The sequence below is a fragment of the Nyctibius grandis genome, chromosome 2 (assembly GCF_013368605.1).
Source record: "Nyctibius grandis isolate bNycGra1 chromosome 2, bNycGra1.pri, whole genome shotgun sequence".
NCBI classification, from domain to species: domain Eukaryota; kingdom Metazoa; phylum Chordata; class Aves; order Nyctibiiformes; family Nyctibiidae; genus Nyctibius; species Nyctibius grandis.
In genome coordinates, this window is record NC_090659.1 from 112,619,863 (window position 1) to 112,642,179 (window position 22,317).

A 22,317-nucleotide genomic window follows, 5' to 3' on the forward strand; every position below is an offset into this window, starting at 1 on the left:
ATCACTAATCTGCAAATTGGCTGCCTTGAAGTGCTGCCAGCAGAAGAATCAAAGTGTATGTATAATGGTCCATACTTCCTCAGAAATAGGCAAAAAATTCACAGAAATTTAAGAATTCACAGTTAAATCACAAGTTTGTCCAGCAGAAAATCCTTATTACTAGCAATCTGTTCAGCATATAGCATGGCACACTGATCCTCACATGGACCACCTCTGGATTCTATGATGGCATTATAGAACTGCAGTAAGAGAAATAGAGAATAAAAACCAAGCATCTTTGACAAAGGTGACACTTGTAATAGTTTAATTCCAATAATAAATAAATTCCACCAACAGGAAGATCAAACTTTTTAAACCCAGAGAAATTCTAAGTTTGCTGAATTTCCTTATTTAAATATCACTACCATGATAACTGTGTGTTCTCGATGCTCTCAGCATGAGCATTCAGTTTGAAAGACAAACAGAATGGGGCTATTTCAAACTCAGCGAAAAGCTGGATGCAATTTTTTTTTATTTCCCATCAAGAGCAGCTTCTCCACACATGAATACTATCTGCCACTTTGTTTGCAATGATTTGATGATTGCATTCTACCTAATTGACAGCCATCTGTAAAATACTTTTCCATGAGACTGAAATCTCACCCAAGTCTCTGACCCTGCATTGGGATCCAACAGCTCAGCTACACAATCCTTGCATTCCCACCGAAGTCATCCCGAAATAGAACAAAAAGCATCTTTCTATCCGATTGGTCTTTTTTCACTTAATAAAACTAATGTTTTTTCCCCCTTTTACTCTAATGGCCTTCCTACAAGATACCAAGTAAAAAGTTACATGGAAAAAACAAATTATAAACCATATAGAGGCCAGGAACTTCTAAAAGCAAAAAAGGGAGTGACTCCTCCGAGGAAAAAAAAAAAGGAAAAGATGGATAAAATAAAGGGAAATTATATATACATATTATGAAAGACTAACCAGTCTGAAAAATAAAACCTTCACCTATTCATTGCTTTACCTTTTTCTAATAGTTAGCTCATAAAAATCTTTAACCTAAACTGGAAAGCTATTAATTTGAAACATTGTTTAACTCAGTAATTAATAAGTGTTCTGGTAAGCATCTTTTAAGGTGGTAAGTACTGAACAGTCACCTCACTCTTCCATCTACCCAGGAAAAAATATTTATCATGAAGCAAAAATTTGCACTTTTATAGGTTTAGGTGATATTAACTATGCAACTGTACCATATAAATGTTTATGATCTTGCCACTTTAAAATATTTCTGTAAACAGAAATAGTGGGAGACCAATTCTATGGTTTTTTACTCCTAGGAGTAAGAGAACTTTACGTAAGCCTCTTCCTGGCTTAATAAGGTTGCTCCAGTCTGAGTCAGAAAATCCTTTTCCTCACCTCCCTAAGTACTCGTAAGAGGAAGGAAAACAAGGACAGACATAGTCATTGGATGAATTTGAGCTAGTTAAACTTTCACAATATTTAAAAATCCCCCTAGTGAGGTTAATCCTTAGTTCACTGCTTTATTCATGATTAACTTCCAAAGAAGAAAAGATGTAGTTTTATTGTTTGTGTGGAATTTTTTTAAAATTACTTGTACAAGAATACACTTAAAACTTCTTTAACAAAGCTACATCTGACTAGAAATATAAATTAAAGAATACGGTAGATTCATCAGTATGGAAACAAAGGGAATGAGAATACCATAACAAAGGACATATCTGACAAGTCTGACCTATAATGTATTCTGCAAGAGTTTCTCAGGGGTGATGAATTTGGTTTCTCTTCTTACCACTTATTTATCATATTCTTGGATTACTAGTATATACTCACTGGACAACACCCAAAGTATTTCATTGAATATAAATACTGATCTACATTTCCACTGTAATCTCTTTGTTTACAGTTTATTGCTGTGCCTTTTGACTAACAAGACAAGATGGGGGAAAGGAAAGGTACAGCAGCATTCAAAGGTTATTTTGCGGTGGGCAATGGGGAGGGAGGAAATGGTGAGAAAACAGTTTTTAAATTGATATAAAAGTATTTGGCTGAACTTTCCATTAAAAATTGCTGTGGTCTGTGCTAGCACATTTCTAGCCTCTGCAGAATCAAGTGATTCTTATAAAATACTTACCATCTACCACACAAATAAAAAAAAAATAAAAATAGCACTTCAGGAGGAATAGAAAAAAAGTACTGTTTTATACACAAAGAGGCCCGATGCAACATATTATTGCCAGCAAACTTACCAGTCTTCTCCTCTCCTCTTCAACAGCAATCAGGAGCCGAGCAAACTCTTTCAGTGACTGGGCTGAAAAGAAAACAAAAAGAATGTCCTGGTGAACATTAGATATTAAAACCAGATGAGTCCGTTATCTGGATCGAAGTTGTAGTGATAAGGTACTGTTCTTACACAGTACTTCACTGAAATCAGTAGTCATTAAATGAGGCACAGGCTGAAGCAAGTAGCAGGTCATGAGCAGGTAAAAAACAAAGGAAAAGAACCTAAGTCTTAAGAGTCGTGTATTTAAAAAATAACTTCTTAAATGGAATATGGCAAGCTGATTTTCCTGAAATGTGCAAAGATCAGTCTCAAAACAAAGAATTCTACAATCAGCCACAAAATTTACTTTAGCACACAAGGACCAGAAAGAAACTGCCAAGAAAAATCTTGAGTTTCTCCTATTAAAGTGCAGCAACACATATTTGCAAGAACTATGAAAAATATTCAGGTAAAAATCTGACATTCAATATTTTAGAAGAAAAGTGTTACTTATACCAACTGTTTAGGTTTAGTAGCTCTTTGGCTTTATGCTTTGAAAGGACAAACTCTCAGGTGACGAGAGCAGACGACCGATTTATAAGCAAGCTTTGAATTCTGTTAAAACTGTGAGAGAGCCTTTGCTCAAAACTGCCTTCAAATGTAAGTCAAAGGGTTATAGCAGATGTCAACAGAAACATAATGAAAGTACTAACACATAAAAGAGGGCAAGAAATGGGAAAACATTCCAAAATCTCTTAAGGCTTTATTCTCATGTAAGCAAGTGGTGGAAATCTCTCTAGAAAAATCTATCTTATCATTTATAATACTTTCTCAAGGGCATATGGGTTGTTCAGGATTCAGCATCACTGTTCCACAAAATGCTAGAGAAGAATCATGTGAAGAGAGCTAAGTAGCTCTTTGTACTTTCTCCTGACGCATCTAGCAGTAATCACTGCCAATGACAGGATGCTAAATTTCATGGTTTAAAGCTCTGATCTCAGAATGCAGATTCATAAATCCTACCGCTCCTCACAACAAACTTGAGGCAATCTAAATCATCTTTTAAGGAGGAAAAAAACAAGGAAACAAAACTTGCAGAATTTCTCAAAAGAACAGGCTTCAAAAAATCTTCACAGTTAACCAGCATACACTGCTGAGGAGACGCTAACAGAAGTTTCGTCCTCTTAGCTATTCTTCCATCTTCTTAAGTGTTTTTACAAAACGTGTCACTCTCCAAAAATACAGCTTCATCTCCTCTCAATTTCCCCGGAAGACTTAAGGAAATATGTACATTTTCTAGGGGATCTGCTATGTTCCAGTATCTTCTAAGAGGGAACCAGCACCTAGCTTGCCTTAACTCGTCAGCTTTCACAAACTGCTACTTAGTTTTTGGACCATACCCACATAATTTTTATCCTTTATCCCGTCTGGACGTTTCAGAGGTCACCCCTGCATTCTCCTTGCTCTCTTTTAACTTTTACAGCTGAAGAACACTTCTCTGTTTGTTCCATTTTCTTCTGCAAGACCTTACGTAGTTTATTTTTTGCAACTGTAATGCTATACCTGCATATCTTGACCTCTAAATCATTCTTTGCTGACAAATCCTTTTTTTCCCTGTTATTACTCATGAGATCTTTGTTTAGTTCAAAAATGCCTGGTTAGTTAAATGTCCATCCAGTTGGATGTCAAGCCTTTTCCTTTAATATTTCTCCCTGAGAACACAAACACTAGAAAACTTTGCCACCTTTTAATTAAAAGAAATTCTAGACCTCCTGCACAAACTTCTGAACTCCTTGATGCAGGCTTACCAGCTGTGCCTTTCAGTTACTGACTTTCAGTTACTTACCAGCTCAGCCTTTATCAGAGTTACGTCTTGAGATCAAAAACTTAAGTTTGCTACCCACTGAATTAACTCAGTCTCTTAAGAGGCAGCTCATAATATCCCAACTGTCAAAACCAGGTAAAGAAATAGATGCTGAATTGACTGGTTAAGTTATCTGTTGAGTGTTACATTCAAAAATATCTATGTACCCATTACAAAACCCTAAAAACTAAATAAGCAATGAGCCAAACACACATGAGCAAACTATTTCTAATTTTCACACTTATATCCCCTAAAATTTAACAAGAAACGATGTTTGCCTGTAGAAAACAGGACAGAGCCAGTGCATCCCTTGCACATGTGGCAGAGTGATTCTTCACCCACCATTAAAAAAATTTTAATCTTCTCAAATAAACTAGATAAACATATTGTTTGAATTTTATTACCTATTCAGGGAATTAGGATGCACTTCAGAAAAACAGCTGACTTTCTAGTAAAGCCAGCAAGAGAAATTGTTTCCAGATTATTTCAGTGAAATAACTGGTCATTTTTAGCCACAAGTTGATGTGTTACTGCAGTCACATGTTAAAACTCCATTCCTCTTTGTTTTTTTTGCTTTTTTACTGTGGAGCCACTCACAATGACAGAACTATTTCAAAGAGAAATGATCATACCAAGCAGTATATCTTTGTGAAGACAGCAGATTCAGAACCTACTGAAATTTAAGTTTTCCCTACTCACATCAAGCCTTACAGTACTCTTCACTTAAGTTTCGGATCCCATCATTGAAACCATCCTTAACACAACAAAGGCTCATGAAATTTTTTTTCTTCTTCATCTGCAATGAGAAAGTTAACACTTTACACCTTTCGGCAGCCAAGCACAAATACTACCAGCTCCCAGCCCCAAGGTATGGGCAGGACTTTATCTAATAATCAAATAGAAAGGGTGGCAGACAGGCAGGTAAAAGCAATACAGTTATGAAGAAAAAAATATCCTTGCTGGTCAGACAATATTCAGAGTTTTACGAGCAAAAAGACAGTAAAGGAAGAACAGCAGGAAGCAGAAACTGGGCAGAAGGATGACTGGAAACTGAGAAGAGGAATTAAAAAAAAGAACAGTAAGAGAAGCTTTTTATTCGTGTTCCTAATTTCATGGTAGAACCAAAGGGTTTTTTTAGTTTCAAAGTTGAAACTTTTGCTTAGGATTTAGATAAAGCCATGACAGAGAGAAAAAAACTATAAAAATATGTTCTGTAAGTGTGCAGTCTAAAGACTGAGAAGCTGTCTCTATCTTCTCTACCCTGCTGCCTCAATTTGGGGGAGGATTATAAAGGTCCAAGTTTCACTACGGGCACAGAACCTACACTCTTCAGCAGCACTAAGATAAACCATTCCCCGATCCCAGCGACACCTTCGCTGCAGAGACCCCTTCACATCAATACTGACTACGCCTCCACTGTTGGCTGCCCGACACCCACATTCATCCTTGTCGTGCCAGTCAATGCCCACAAAGCCATGGAGCGTCCCTTCCGAGCTCAGAAGGTGTACGGGGAGAACAACAAGTGCATCATGTAATTCAGACTGCAATGAAGGATGCACGCCCAGTACGCAGAGCTCAGCAACATGGACGCCTCTGGTGACCCCACTGTTCTTCTGCCCTTGCAATGGCACCACAGAACGTCAAAAAAAGCTTCACCACCACCAGCTCTCCTACAATACCAATGAGCATTGCAGTACTTCTGAATCTTTCACGTTATTACACCCTTCTTCCCATACATCCAGCTCACCGCGGGCTGTCAGGTCTCCCCAGGCCCCCTGAGAGCTGGGCAGAGCGGCCATCTACACCGCAACCAGGGCCCTGCTCAGGATTTCAGCACGAACCCGAGGCACAGGGTACCCACACACCAAATTCTGGATTCCCAGCTCTCAACAGGAAACAAACAAATATTTCAGCAATAATAATCTGAGGTGCTTTTCCATAGTTAAAAACCAGAAGATTTAAAAATCAGAACCATTTGTGTCAGATGTGGCCCACTCTGGTCTGTCAGGAAATGACACGCAGGCCTCACACCCTTCTCTTGCTAATGCTGCAACATTTTTATTCCCCCCCTCCCTTCTTTTTAAATGCAATAGACACAGGAGAATTAAAGTGAACTTTGTAAATACAAAAGGGGGTGGATGGAGGAAGGGTCAAGTATTTTACAAGAGGAAATGTCATGGGAATGTGCCGATATGAAATAAATTTTGAAAACATACCAATAATATGAAGTACGATATGTAACTTAACATACTAAATACAAAGGTATTTTTAATTATTTTCAAAAAGCATTATTGTTATTAGTGGGTCATTTTAAGCAAAACAAAGTGCTGCCTTAATACTTTACTCTAAGTCATTAGGAGATACTAGCTTACCAAATTCAAATAGTTTTACAGTCTGCTTTTTATTTAAGGGCTATTCAAAGGACTTGTAAGATACGCTTGGCATCATGATGGAAATGATGCCTGTGAAAAGCAACGCCCAACAAGAAAACAATTGTATATGTATCCCGCTGTACACTTGTGGTCTTGTTCATCACAATTAGAAGAGGTCGCCAGCTGTTTTCTCTGGAGTGCTCCCAACCCCGCAATAATTTGCTGCAAAATTTCCCTTGTTCCGGAGAAATAGATCCCATGACTTTATTTAAAAAAAAAAAACAAAAAAAAAAAACCCAAACTAAAAAACCCCTAAAACAACAAAAAAACAAACACCAAAAAAATCCACCAAACCCTCTTAATTTTCAAATGGAAGAAAATTTTAATTAATTTGCTTTGTAAGGAAGCAAACTAACAGTGCCAACAGCTTAAACCTCAATGGTGTAGATCAACAACGTCTTTTTTTTCCAAAAGATGCATGTGTTCTGTTTGGTTTTTTATCCCTATCACTTGAAACATACGGTACAGTTCCACAAATAGCTACACTCACATTAAAAAAAAAAAAGAGAACTGAAGCTTAGTGTAGGACTGAGTGAATGAAGGAAAAATGAAAAAGGATAAAAATTTATTTATCTGAATTTATAGAATGCATTATTAAAAATACTCCTCATTTATGATCTAGAATTCTGGTTCACTGCATTAAAATCAAACTCATGTTCATAGGAAAAAAGACAACGTACTTAATAAACTTTATGACGTTTTTGTTATATACTTGTGTAGGGAATGTATAACCTTAAAACAACATGCTATGGACATTATTGAAGCCACTCTATCAATAATTAGCTTAATAGTAAAGAGTACAGTGTTAGCAATGCATTGCTAAAAGTTACATCCAATAGGTATGATGCCATCTATATTTAATGAGAAAGGAAAGCAACGTGTATGAAACCTAGAAGTAGTTTTATACGACCAATACTGAATTCAAAGACATAAACCCAAGTTTGGAAGGTAATGTTCAAGTCGAGACAGAATGGAAAATTACTGTGGAAGATAGAAAAGAATAGTCATTTTTGTTCTGTGAAATGGACTGTCGGTTTAACTTATACTTACACATACAGTCTTAATGCATAGGCAATTTTTAAATACTCTACAGTAAACAGTGTTTTATAGTATTCAAAGCAGGTATCACCACGATCTTCAGATACGCGAATGCCAGCATGGAAAAAACATACATACAGAAATATGTCATTTGTCCTTACAACACCTTGATGTATAACAGGCAAAAATGTGCCTGTCAGAGATTTCCTTGTACCTTCTCGATCTGACTGGGGAAATGCCAGGACTGTGCTGTACATTGCTCCCTACACACTTTGGCAGAAAGGTCATTCAAGTACATCCTCTCTCCAGAACTGGTCATATCTAGCACAGACGTGCTATAGCAGGCTCTGAATTCATGCTTGAGCACAAACTTCTTATAAAGTCTCCAAAGAAGTTTTTCCCAGTAAGTAATACATTACCGAATCAGAATTCAAAATGGACCTAAGACCCATAAGGAAATTTCCTAAGGATTAACTCTTGTTTACTAGACTTCAGTGACAAAGCAGAGTAATTGTAAAATCCATGAGTGCTGGGAAAAGGGACTTTCTTTTCCAATTCTAAAATGAAAGTAAATACATTATTAAATAGTTATTAATTCACAGACGTATTTCTAGAGCTCTTAATGACTAGCGTTAGTTGCAACCACAAATGCCATTTCAAGTAGTTTTTCAAAAAAAACACAACATCAAATAAAATTTCCATCCTTCTTTCTGTGGTTTTAAGCCATATTGAAAAGTACAACTGGGGGCGGGGGGGCGGGGGAAGAAAGTAGGACAAGAGGAGCAACAGATGGTTTTCTGATCAGACAGAAAAACCACAAATTTCAGATTAACACTGACAGGCCACCACAAGTATCTGGAAGAAAGAGACAATAATCTGCTTTCTCAGTACTTTCTACCTAACAAGAATTGTGGATGTCGTAAGAGCCACATAGGATCCATAGTGTATATCTGAAGGTAACTAAACTGGATGTCTCAAAATGTCACCACTGTGGCAAGTTTTCCGCATGCCAAAATGTAAATCCAGAGGAGGACTGTCTTGAAATAAGGCTCCCAAAGCCTCCCATTCTCTTTATCTTTCAATATGTTGGCTACGAATTTAAATATAGCCTTATCTTATACAACACAGATTTCCTTTACCACTGTCACAACCTGGACTGATTTGCTAGCAACTCCATTTCTTCCTTTTTCTTCTACTGAGTAACACCTATAACACACTAAAAGAGCACAGCTATCTACAGCTTTAAATGGAATTTCAGGTTAGCCGAAAGGCAACAAGCTGCAGGATCAGCACTTTAGTCTGCAAACTGAAATAAATAATAATTTGTGCAATTTATAAATATTTCACAACCAATGCTGACTGGGCTTGAGTACTGCTGTAATATAATTTTAAAAACAGTAGTGTAAGACAACTGCAACATATTCCTACAGAAAACAGTTTTGTGTTTGTTTTTTTTTCAGAAAAGCTTCTGTGGACAAGTACATGTCTGCTAAATCTTCCCAATTATTGCTCAGATTTTCACCTTTCATTGGCTGTTACTATTTCCTCTGCCACTTTTACCCTAGGTCTGCTTCCCTCATTTTCCAAGTGACTGAGATCAGTACCATAAGTAATATTTACTGGGAAAGCAGAAGAGAAGACAAAAGAATGGGAGAGGAGTGTAGGATTTGAAACTGTTGTTTTTCTTACCAATTTTGTTCTCTTCTGAGTTTCATGCCCAAGATATCAGAGGAAACAGAGAAGCTGCTTTCTTTTGTTTAGGTTTAAGGTAATATTGCACAAGAACAGGGAAAAAAAGCTATTTGCACCTTCTTATAATACAATGAAATATACCTGATAGTAAAAGACACAGGCTGAAGCAAAGATTCAAGTGTAAAGGTTTTAAAATTACATGGAAATACCCCAAGAGACACTCTCAAATTGACAGTATATTCTGCCAGCAGACAGTGGTTTAAATTCACAGCCCCAATAACCACAAATTTCCTTGAAGAATTCCATCATGGGAAGGTACACAAAGGTAGAGGCAACTCTGTCTGGTCTGTGCTGCTCTTGTGATAGAATCAAGACATACTTAGAGCAGACAAAGGGAAGCAATTTCAGACTCAATAAATGAACATTTTTACTCTCCTGTTGAAGAGCAGTGTAGGGGAAAAGGACCTGGGGGTCCTAGTGGACAGCAGGATGACCATGAGCCAGCAGTGTGCCCTTGTGGCCAAGAAGGCCAATGGCATCCTGGGGTGAATTAGAAGGGGTGTGGTTAGCAGGTCAAGAGAGGTTCTCCTCCCCCTCTGCTCTGCCCTGGTGAGGCCGCATCTGGAGTATTGTGTCCAGTTCTGGGCCCCTCAGTTCAAGAAGGACAGGGAACTGCTAGAGAGAGTCCAGCGCAGAGCCACGAAGATGATTAAGGGAGTAGAACATCTCCCTTATGAGGAGAGGCTGAGGGAGCTGGGTCTCTTTAGCTTGGAGAAGAGGAGACTGAGGGGGGACCTCATTAATGTTTATAAATATGTAAGGGGCAAGTGTCATGAGGATGGAGCCAGGCTCTTCTCAGTGATATCCATTGACAGAACAAGGGGCAATGGGTGCAAGCTGAAACACAGGAGGTTCCACATAAATATGAGGAAAAACTTCTTTACAGTGAGGGTAACTGAACACTGGAACAGGCTGCCCAGAGAGGTTGTGGAGTCTCCTTCTCTGGAGACATTCAAAACCCACCTGGATGCGTTCCTGTGTGATATGATCTGGGTAAGCCTGCTCCGGCAGGGGGATTGGACTAGATGATCTTTCGAGGTCCCTTCAAATCCCTAACATTCTGTGATTCTTTGTGATTCTGTGATACTCTCTGCTCCTTGATTAATCTGCTAAGTAAACTCTGCAAGGGCTTAATCCAATGCCTTTTTATGAATTAGTACTATGATCTTTCAGATTTTGAAGCAATTTCTACCTAATCCAGACTTTGAACTTTCAACTCTGATTAACTAAAAATTAAAAAAAAAAAAATTCCATCCAATTTCACGGATGGTTTATCCTCACTTAATACAGACATGCCCATAAAATAAATAAATAATAACTATTGCTATAAGAATTAGATCCTCCCAGGGAGCACAACTCACAGTGGTAATTTTGTTTCCTGTGGCAATTCCCACTTTGAACCGCGAGGAAAGGTATTTTGCCAATTTTTTTCAACTCTTGAAAATCAGTGTGTTACTTTATAAAAATAAATCCAAATTTGTCAAACAAATCCATTGTACAGTAGGAAGGAAAAGTACAAGAGAAAAAAAGACACAGAGATGAAAAATGTCTGATTTAAAACTTCTTCAAAGAAATTACACAAATGAGGAAGCAAGAAAAATGACAAAATTAAGACTCTCATGCCCAAATTTACATTTCAAGGACTACATATTGGTCTCCAAATATGATCACATCTTCCAACACATATTGGCAAGCAGAGAACTCTATCAGAGCACAGCTACCGAAATCCATGTAAGTAAAAGTAAATAAACAAAACCCAAGGCTTTTCTCTACTTCATTTGAGTTAAAGCACTGTAAACTCACAGTAAATATGGTGGTATTTTGTCCTCTACATCATAATTCAGAGTATACTGGCTCTTTGCAGCATTAGGACAGAGAGAAGGCTAGGGCAGCAAGTGCTCCAAATTCCCATGTAGACAAAACGAGAAATGAAACTGTCACAGATTCAGTGACAGTCTCCACACTTGACGTCCCCTTGTTTACGGCACTCAATTCCTATGTTTTTTAGGAAGTGTTCCCCACAAACAGATGTTTAAAAGCCCTTTTATTCCTGGCCATATACCAGGCACCAGTATTTCCCCCGACCAGTCTTCCAGGTTTTGTCACACTATAAAGGCAAGACAAAGGGGGTCTTCAGGAAGGCAGGAGAGGGACTTTTTACAAAGACAAGTAGTGACAGGACGAGGGGTAATGGTTTTAAACTGAAAGAGGGTAGATTTAGATTAGATATTAGGAAGAAATTCTGTACTGTGAGGGTGGTGAGACACTGGAACAGGTTGCCCAGAGAAGTTGTGGATGCCCCCTCCCTGGCAGTGTTCAAGGCCAGGTTGGATGGGGCTTTGAGCAACCTGGTCTAGTGGAAGATGTCCCTGCCCGTGGCATGGGGGTTGGAACTAGATGATCTTCAAGGTCCCTTCCAACCCAAACCATTCTATGATTCTATGAAACCAGTACAGGAGGCCAGCAAGTTCCACAGTAACAATGGAACCTCCTGTCTGAGCACAACACACATGTGCCTCAAATTGCAGACTAATATGTGAACCATATAAGGCAACAAATCAAGATCTAAGCTTCATCAAAGCCCGAAGCAAGATGTGTTTGCAAGTACAGTATAGTATGTACGTACCGTATTAGGCAACTGGAATTTTAACTCAAAAGTATTTTCATCTCGCAAAACTTAATAAGCAAATATAGCAAGGTATTTTATGACAGTTTTTTTTTCTAAACATATGTAAAGCATAAAATGTAGAGCCACTATTAGAAGTAAAAATCCTTTCCCCATTACAGAATTTTATTGAAACAAACCTTTGTCAGTGTAACTATCTAAATCCAGTTACAAACAGTATCATACTCAAGAATTCTTTGCTATAAAAAGTAGCTATTGTGTCACAAATATTTAAACAAACAAATATAAGCCTTGTACAAAAGTTAAAACAATGTTTTGGGCCAAGACATTTATACTTTCCACTCCACTGCTTTTCCACAAAACTCTACAAAAAAAAGCTACACATTTATATACAAACTAAGAAGAGTTGTAGGAAAGTCAGGTTATCTAGAATTTCCAGATCCACTGTCAGCACTTGTCAAACACAATACTTGGAGAGATAACCTTAAGACATGCAATGTTACACAATTTAAATAAATACAATTACTTGACTTAAAATCAGTAAATTGCCATTCCCTACTCATGCATAATCTCCCAAAGCAAATACAAGTAGAAATTTCTAGATGGATCAAACAAGAGCAAAATGTTTCCTAGAGACCTGAATGATTTTTAAAGTTTATAATAGCTGTCTATCTCACAGTATGTTAGTAAAAACAAACAAAAAAACCCACACCAAGCAATTATTCAAATACCAGAACCACACTTCCAGCACTTTATTAAAAAAACAGCTGCAGTATATCTACCCTGTGTTAGTGTTCTACTCTGATTGTAAAAGCAGCAAATATTTTGAAAATACATAATTCGATTTGGAAATTTATCTATCTTCTGCAGCATGAATTCTTCAACACAACAATTCTACAATACAACACTAGTAGAGCTGTGGTAGAAAAACTCCACTCGATGCTATTAGTCTACAGCACCTCTCCCAAAATGTGGCATCCTGAAGTGACCGCACAAACATTTTAGATCATCTAAGCAGTTTCTTCCATTTTGTTAGGAACATGGGAATTAATGGATCTCCCAGGCAGTCACTTGGTCTCACAGAGCACTGAATCAAAACCCTTCCACAAATCAGTAAATCACTTTTCTTGTCCCTCCCCTTCCTTCTACACTTCTGTGAAGGAGTGGAGGCTTTCGGGATTAGCCATGACAAATCTTCCTATTTTCACCATGTTGTCACAGAATAAAGAGATAACAGTTTTAGACAAGAGGTCATTAAGAAATACTGCATCTCTATGCCACTACAAAATAGGGTTTAAAATAATCGTATCTGCTAAAAAGAAATCAGCCTCTCTCCACCTGATGGAGCCACATGCCCGGCAGTCCTGGGGCTGAGCTCCATAGCTGCAGAGCTCAGCTGGGCATGGGCAACAACATTCAATACATTATCTTTTGCCCAACAGGTATGAAGTGATCTTAAAGTGCTTCTGGAAACCTACTTTGAAACTCTAGCAGCTTGAATTGGCCCCCACTGAAACTAACAGCACAACTTCCTACACTGTAAAATTCCATTTAATCTAATTAATCTTTACCTTAACTAAATTAACCATTAACCTTTGACTTGAACAGATTAGACTTCTCCAGAGTTTAGTGATACCCACCAGCCTGCCAGAGGACAAACAGCTTTAAACAACATGGAACATTCAGACATAGATAAGATCAAAGGTGGATTCTCATTAAATCAGAGATTCTTTCAATCCTCATCTGCTTTCCTTTGTGCTCCCCCTCCTCCAAAACCCACTAGAAAGAATCATGATATAAACTGACTACTAATACAAATCTTTTGCTCTAAGAAAATAATTGCTACTTCATGCTCAAGTGTTTTGAACAGCTGAATAACAAGACAATGTGGGAAATAACCACTGGGCAACATACAACATATTAAACTGCAAAAGTAATATTCAACCCTAGCATTCCATAAACAAAGGAGTTAGAAGTAATTATGACTACATTTCAGGCTTGCCAATCCCCGATTCTTCAGAGGCACATCCATACTTTAAATGAAGGAAAAAACCCTGCTATTTCAGTCTTTCCAGCTGTACAAACCTTGTTTGTGTGTGGCTCTTTGTGGGTGCTGAAAAAGGGGAAGGAAAAGCAATGTATTCAGAATGCCGCTGAGAATCATTAATATTGTTTTTCTAATTTGTAAAATTTAGGGCATTTATTGCTTAAACGGTGAAACACTAATTAGGAAAAATATCACCAAATACTTCGACAAATGTTAGGTTTGCCATAATTGCTTTGTTGAATTTAGGCCTACAAAGGGATCAAGGACTTCCTGTACTTAAAACTCTAAACTCTACTAAGGATTTTGTTTTCAGAAAGTACAAATCCTTCATCTTATTTGCTCAAACCTGAAGATGAATACCTCAAAGTGGAGTTGATCAAACCACTACCTGTTTTTGAAAACAAGTGCCTATTGCTGAAGAGGTATACTAATTTGACAGCTCTAAAGCATAATGCCTTTTTACTAGAAGTGTATTATACGCTGCAAAGGTACATACCAGTTATTTTCGTACCAACTCTGTAAGGCAATTCTCTAGTCCTTAGACTGTCTCCCCACAGGCATTCATACTTCCACTGGGATGCCCAACTCTAGAAATAACAAAGCTAAGCGATGGAAGAGGGAAGAAGAGGTATGTTGAAGGCATGGAATGAGGACAATAAAGTAAATGCATAAAGAGTCCAGATGAACAAACTACTAACACGGGACACAACAAATATTTCATCTTGATCTGTGAGTGGCATGGAGTTGTCTACTTGTCTACTCAGCTGTTCAGATCAAATGTTGATTCATTTAATCTCCTTAGCAGAATGTACCAGGACAACCAAAGCTATTGCTGTCCACTGCCTGCCTCAACCTCTTTCTGTAAACAGCATGAGCTCCAGGGCAAATGGCAGTCTGAGACACCACAGTTTGCAGTCCAATATATTAAAATGAACTAGCATGAATTTTAGACTTCCTTAGCACACCAGGATGCAAACTGCAGTGACTCAGAAGCTCCCCTACTTCACAGCCAGCTACTCCTGACACAGAAGAAGGGTAGGACAGACAGGAAGGGCAGTAACTGCATCAGCCACCCCAATCTAATTTTTTTAATTTGAATATGCATCTTAAGGTAACAGGGAAAGAAGCATGCAAATTTTCCTAACAACCTTCTGATACATATCTTGGAGAAGAAAAAACAAGGCCTGTATTGTTGATCTTATTTTCCCTTTTCCTCCTGCACAAATAAAGGCCTATTGCAGCATTATTTTATTTCCTGCTTTGTCAGCCTCGTTTGACCTTCCAGAGCAAGGACAAGAGCTCTGGGCTGGACCAACAGAATGCTAACCTTCTCTTTCTGATGCAGACACTGTTTTGAAGCCTCTATGGGATCCTAGCACTAGCATAAAATCACTCATTTCTTGGAGTCCAGAAATAATAGCATTCCAGGAACAGGTGGCATTTGTTTAAATATGCAAAAGAGATAAAAAAAATAATGGTAGGAACAGATTTAACAAGTTTTAAACAAACACTTCAAGCCTTTCACACCCTGATTGTGCTGAGTTCCTCCCATAATTTGTTACTGTTTAACTTTTGTAGATAAAAATAATCCAATAGGAGTACCAAAGAACTGTGATTCAGATCTTACAAGTAGCTTATGCAAACTTGCTTTGAAGATCACCTAAAAAGTTAATCTTAAAATTCATTCTTCCAACTGGAAGAGAAAGAGCTGGTGAATCTAGGCAGGTAATTACTGTGGAAAAAACGCATACAATCTTTCTATGCAAATTCACTCTCAGTCACAAATAGCTTTCTATGCTAATTCAGGACTCAATCCTTCCCCACCCATCTAAAAAACACCTTTTGTAAATACACTTGTCTCTAATATGTTCCACAAGGTCAACAAACTCAAACACTAAGAAAGTTACTGGGATGATGCCTACACTAAAAAAATCCATCCCTAGAACTCCACCCTCAAGGGGGTAAGCAAGATCCTCCTCTTTCCTTGGTTTGCATAAGGCAGTTGTAGACCTGAGCTGTTGCAATTCATTTTAGACTTACTTGGTATTTGTCAATTGCATTCAGAAACATGGTTACCAGTGGGAATTCAGTGCAAAGTAGGCAGAATATTAACCCTAAAAAGAACTGTCTTGAACATCAAAGCTAACCTCAAGTGATTAAGGAGATGTCCTGTAAGATATCTGAGTGATTCAGACTGTAGGTGGCTCAATGGCATTTAATAAATAATTCCAAAACAGCCAGGCAAATTCAAGAAGCCATTGCACACCACAAACAGAGATACAGTCGCTTGAAATTGTGACTAGCCTGACAGCTACCTTCTGAGGTTCCTGATTAGCCTCTGAGTAGCTCCAAAAGAGTCTCCTAACTTGGAGACTGCAATGTCCACAGATCGATTTGTCAAGATTTGCCTCCACACAAACTAGGTAGGCATAAAGCTCCTATAAATTCTCTTTTTTTATTATTATTTTAATAGAGTATTGCACGTGCAGTTTGTATTGAATTTGGCACCTCTTAACGCCAATTAACCTTTTATATTGTTATAAGAGATGGGGGGAGGGAAACTTTCTGATTTTTTCTCTTATTTGTGTAGTTTTGTACACAAATTTCCCAAGACAGATCTATTTGTTGCTTTGAATGACAGGATGCTTGTCCTCTGACAGGATCTCCAAGAGGGCAGAGCAGATCCTAACTCAAAAGCACTGTGCATGTGGATGTCCAGTACAAGCAAAAAAGAAGACTGAGCTTCTGGCATCATTGCTCCACTCAAACAAGAGAGCCTTAAGAACACAGCAGTGGACTCTAACAAACAACTATTAAAGTTTTTTTTTCTCTATTTTTTTTAAAGTTCTTTCTCCCCAGTACATTTTAGTTGATTTTTCAAAGTTCACCTTGAAACTAACTGCTGTATACAACATAATTGCCTGGTATGAGTTAATAGTTCTGTAGATGGTTAGTTGCTAGCAATTTTAATAATCTCATGAACAACTTGAGGTGTGAGTCAGCAAAGATCACATGAGCCACAACTGCTAGCAGCAAGAGGAGAATTCAGTTCCCACAAGGAAAGACACCACATTTTAGAACTTCTGACCTATTCCTTGTGGCTCAAATAATAACGATTTCATAGATATCATAATCCTATTACATTCCTAAATCAAGCATCTGATGCTACCTGAAACATCTGTCATAATATAATACTCTTCAGGGAAAAAAACCAACTCAAAACCAGCAGTAACCGAGTAAAATACATATGCCTTTCAGTGCTTTTTCCTAAATAGCACACACTAATAAAAAAACAGATACTAAAGTAAAATGCTGGAATATTAGAATGTATTTGTTTGTCTTGATTTCTCTTAATTCTGAAGAGCATGGTCTTAGACTGCTGATATTAAATCTCACTGATCTATAATTAGCCATAATACAAAATAGTCAAGGACTTGTTAAAGAAACAAAACAGAATTCCACTGAGTTAAATAATAATGTTTACTATTTTCATCTTTATCAGTCACAATCCAGATAACATAAACAGAAGAAAAGAGGATAAAAACAAGGAGAATTCTGGGGAAGGAATCAGGTGATACAAGCTGGATAATACTAGGAAAAGAGGAGCTGGGCAAACCTGCTTGCAAAATTTATGCCTGCACAGGCATGAGGAAAAAAACACTTGTTCATAAAAAACATAATTTCTGCACCTATGCCATCTCTTTAACATCATATGTTACCTACAAGGTTTGAAACATGTAAAAATCATGCATCTATTTTGCACAAAACTCTCACTGGGCATGACAAATGCCTGACCTCCTTTACATTCATTCACTGTCAATTTAAAGTATTTAATCTTTGTGCAAAATATTAATTGCAAAGGGGGCTGACAGTAACTGTGCATGGAGTGATATATCCAAAAGAGTGAATGGCAAAGTGTTGTCAAATCTTGGCTATTTAGGACTGAGGAAAGCACTGTAAGTAAGAAAGGGGAAGCAACATCCTCGCCTTAGAGTAAGGGTAAGTTACATCAAACCTTCCTTACTACGCCTTTTTAGTATTAAAGATTCACTGCAAAGCATCATGTTATTTTTGCTTTAAAGATGCCATTTGCTGTGTAACTTTTCATTGCATAAAAAAATTACGGTTTGGCTGAATCACACACAACTGGAGCTAATATCCATGTTCTACTATCAACTAGCTATAAAATACGAGAGCCTTTGTGCTGCTGCAGACCACGTGCTGCCACATGCATTTCAAAACAGAGGAAGGGACAACACCAGTAATTGTTGCTAGATGTTTATTTTTTAATGAGAAAAGCTAGTAAAGCTGGGGACCACTGTTTCCCAAACTCAATTTGCTGACCAATCTCTGAAAATCTGAAAAGCTTTTTATAGCTTGAATCCTTTGATGTTCACAGTTTAAAAAAAATCAATTTGTAGATGATTTGAGGAAGAAGCCAGTCTGATTATTCAAGAAAGTCAGGGCAAAAGCTTACAACTCATGCACAAAATGTCTCACTCTACACTACGCATGGTATATCTGAAAGTTGCTATGTAGATAAATCTGGGTAACTCGCAACAACGTGGAAAGATTACATAAAATGCATTATACAGCCACAAACAGACACATATTTTTTTGTCAAAAACGAACAATACTTCTATGAAAGAATTAAACATTTGTAAATAAAAAGTAAGAAATCATAAAAATCAGAAATCAAAGATGGTAATTAAAAAAAGACAAACCCCCCAAATAAGTCACTGGATTATATAATAGGTGGATTAAAATAATATGAAGAACACCATCATAATTCTGCATATATTGAGCGTGTCATGGAGCTTAACTAAAACTACTTCTCCTGTATTTTGTGTAATTTGCTTATTGGAATAGACAAGTTGTACAAAGAAAGCATGTAAAAAGGCACAGGTTACAAGAAATGCAAAAAAAACCTGAATGCTGTTATTAGAGCTCAGGTTGGCAAAAAAGGCAAAAATTACGTTGCACTTAGTTACTGAACAGAGACCTTCAACTCTAGTATTGCCTCAAAAAACAAAAACTCATGAAGCTATCAACTCGGTTCAAAATACTTATTACTGGTAAGAAAAAGAAAAGGAAAAAAATCACTTATATTTCAATTTTGAAAAAAGTAAAAACTTTTCTTAACAGAAATAATCACATTCTGACAGAAGATGCCTTATTCAGAGGGTGGATTTCCAATGCTAAGGCGGATTAGGGAGGATTTCCAATGCTAAGCTTGAAATAGAATGTATTTCAAAATCTTCAGAATGTAGGCCCTGTATTAAGCCCCTATGTATACAGTGGTTTTGTACAAAACTTATAAAGTCAGACTGCCACTGCAGACTGAAGTAAAACTTCCCAGTGGACTGCACAGTCGTAGATATTCTTAAACAAGGAGGTGAAGGCAGAGGGATGCACAGAGAGCAGGATTCATCTGCACAAAGCTGTCTTTGATGATAAGTAAACATAGCTTGTTGGGGCATGTTAAAGATATAGACAAATTCTAGGTCATCGCTCTAGGGAGATCAAAAATTGAGCCTTACCCTATAAAAGCACACAGTATCATTCAAGCTGTTAGACTTGAATTTGATTCCTGTCAGTTTACCTTTTACTCTTATAAGCTTCTTTGATGTACATGACAATCCATCAGGCAATGGATGCCTTAGAAGCTAGAAATCCCTTCTTTGAAGCTCCAAGCGAAATAAATCAGCTGTCAAGATTCATGAACTCTGTTTTTTTCCTAAGCAGTTTTAAATGCCTGTTTAATGTCCAAACAATAAAATGTCTTTGCTTTGCTACATTTAGGTTACAAGTAAAATGAAAGTTGCCTTTGTCCTCAGTCACCTCATTTTAAATGCAAAAACTTGTCTTTAAAAAAGTTACTGACCAAATCTAAGACATATAACTGATACTGTAGAATTAGTTTAAATGCATAAAATATGTACAAGCTAACTTCAACAGCCAAGAAATAACAGGCAGAATGCCAAAGAGCGCATTCACACGATTCATTTGTTGTATCTTTCCAACCTTGACACACCTGAAGAATGTATGCAGTTTTATATCTGAATAGAAGCAGCTCAGTGTTTTCACTCCCCTACTTTTATATGTCAGTAAAATTAAACCTCCTCTCTTGCCCCTTGCCAAGAGTTAGTGGAAAACAGTGACCAAATACCAGCCATCTTTGATGACAGTCTCCTAACTATCACAACGTTGTAGGGTGAGGATGAGGCAAACCTTGCCAGTGAAAGCAAGCAGCTCAGACCTTTTGTCTAATGATTAGTAACTCAGTCAGGAAAAGGGAAATATTGAAGGGAGAGAAGACTTGAAAATAGGTTATAATAAGAGATATGGTTGGAAAAGCCTCAGTCCGACTTTCCTCTCTGCACTACGTAGATCTTTTTTAAAAAATACTAACAAGTCCTACGTTCCCTCTTGTACTGCCAGATTATTTATTTTTAGAAGCAACTACTCTTTAACAACCATCTTCCTTCCTCTCAGATGTTTTGGGAGAGACATGGGGGCCATGTGGTATGTAAGACTCATGACACCGAACTTAGCCATTCTGAAAATGGATTATAATCCAAGTTTCCCACCAGCAGGAGCTAGAGCTGCACTACTGCCCAAAAGCACCGCTGCAACCGTGGCAATGCCTTGCAGTAAAGAGTGGCTGAATTTCTGAATCCTGGAAATGTTTCCAGGATTAGGTCTGCCAAGGGAAGAATATTTTCAAGATATTAGAGAGGCTTACATTCAAGACAAGCTGAGCTGTTCAGTCCTACAAATGCAGAAGTTCTGGGTGTGCGCAGAGATGGAACATTAAATAGCTAGTAAATTTTACTGGCAAAAGCTCAGACAACTATATACTTAGGAATGCACAAGTTGTAAAGAACATATTCCTGGTTTTAGACCCTTAAATGCTTCCTGTGTCTGACTAGGCACTTCAGTGTTTTTTGCAGACCTAAGTTATTTCATAGGAAACTTGTACATCTTTTAACAAAAACTGGCTGCAAATTAAAAATAGCAGCAGAATTTAGAAGATTCACAGTTGACTCAGTTGACAAAGTACTGCTGAATACTTTGCACTACAGTGAACTCAGATATGTCATAAAGACGTAGTTTTTTTGATATGTATTTTTAAAGTCTTGCATGATTGCTACTTATTGAAATTTTTCTATTTTTGTTATATGAGCCACTAAAGAAAAACTGTTAACTGCCCTATTATAACCATGATATCAAATATATAAGAATCAATATAAAATGTTACTGCAATCAGAGCGTAGAATGTACTTACCAATATTAATTTCATCATCAGTTTCAGCATCTCCAATACACTCAAACTGGAAGTCTTGTAAAGACTGTGAAAATTTTTGCACTGCCATGGATAAATCTAAAATTCAAGAAAAAGAAAAAAAGAAAATCAAAATTACTTCATTACAACTTCACTGGAGCAAGGTTTCATGCATTTCTGCATGAAACATTTTTTTCTGTTTACAAAGTTTCCTTTCTAGTATATTTTTTGGACAGTAACTTCACTCAGAAATGCCCATCACCATTTAAAAATCAAAGTACCTGAGATTTCCTAGAAACCTACGGAACATGCTAGATGCCAGACACGCTAGATGCCAGATTTCAAACATTAATACAGGTATTATGTTGACAACTAAAGAACTGCTATACTTCTTGAGAAATAAGAAATTATTATAAGAAATCAACATCTAGTGGTAAATTGCGTATGTGAGTAAACCACTGTTGTCTAAAATACTCCAAGATTAGTTTGAAGATTAAAATAAAGCTCATGACAGATTCTTTCATAAAACATTATCAAAAGAATTACATTCTAGCTATTCCAATACACTAAAACATTACAGAGTGTTATGTAAAAACTTCATAAAAAGAAATTGAAGGGAAAAAGTGCTTGCCAATCAACTAGGTTGTCGATTGATGCATTATAAGCACTATTTTCACTGAATTACACAGAGTGGACCAAAGAAACGTCAAAGTAATCCAAACTTCACAGCATACAATTTCATTAGAATTGTACACACTCCAACAAAAAAAAAAAAAAAAAAAAAATCGCAAATACAGAATATCAACGTAACCACAGAAATCTGCGGATTTTTTTTCTTTTTTAGGTATTCTAATAGCAAATGCAGAGATGAATATGATAATGAATGAACTTGGTCAAGACTTAAAAATGCTGCCAGCCCAGATGCACCCAGAAAACCAGCAACAATTCTCTATGTCCTAGAGGACACATCTATGGTATTTATCTTGAAGCTAGGAAAACTGGC

At 37.3% G+C, this 22,317-nt stretch overlaps 1 protein-coding gene across 1 annotated transcript in view; it reads right to left on the minus strand.

The window, feature by feature from the left end:
• ARHGAP42 (Rho GTPase activating protein 42) overlaps nt 1-22,317 on the minus strand; it is a 187,079-nt gene that overhangs the window by 126,653 nt on the left and 38,109 nt on the right. Inside the window, exons 2-3 of the mRNA XM_068419399.1 lie at nt 21,318-21,413; nt 2,257-2,318 (exon numbers count right to left, since the gene is read on the minus strand). Coding sequence (XP_068275500.1) covers nt 2,257-2,318; nt 21,318-21,413 — 158 coding nt within the window. The remainder of the gene's footprint in view (nt 1-2,256; nt 2,319-21,317; nt 21,414-22,317) is intronic.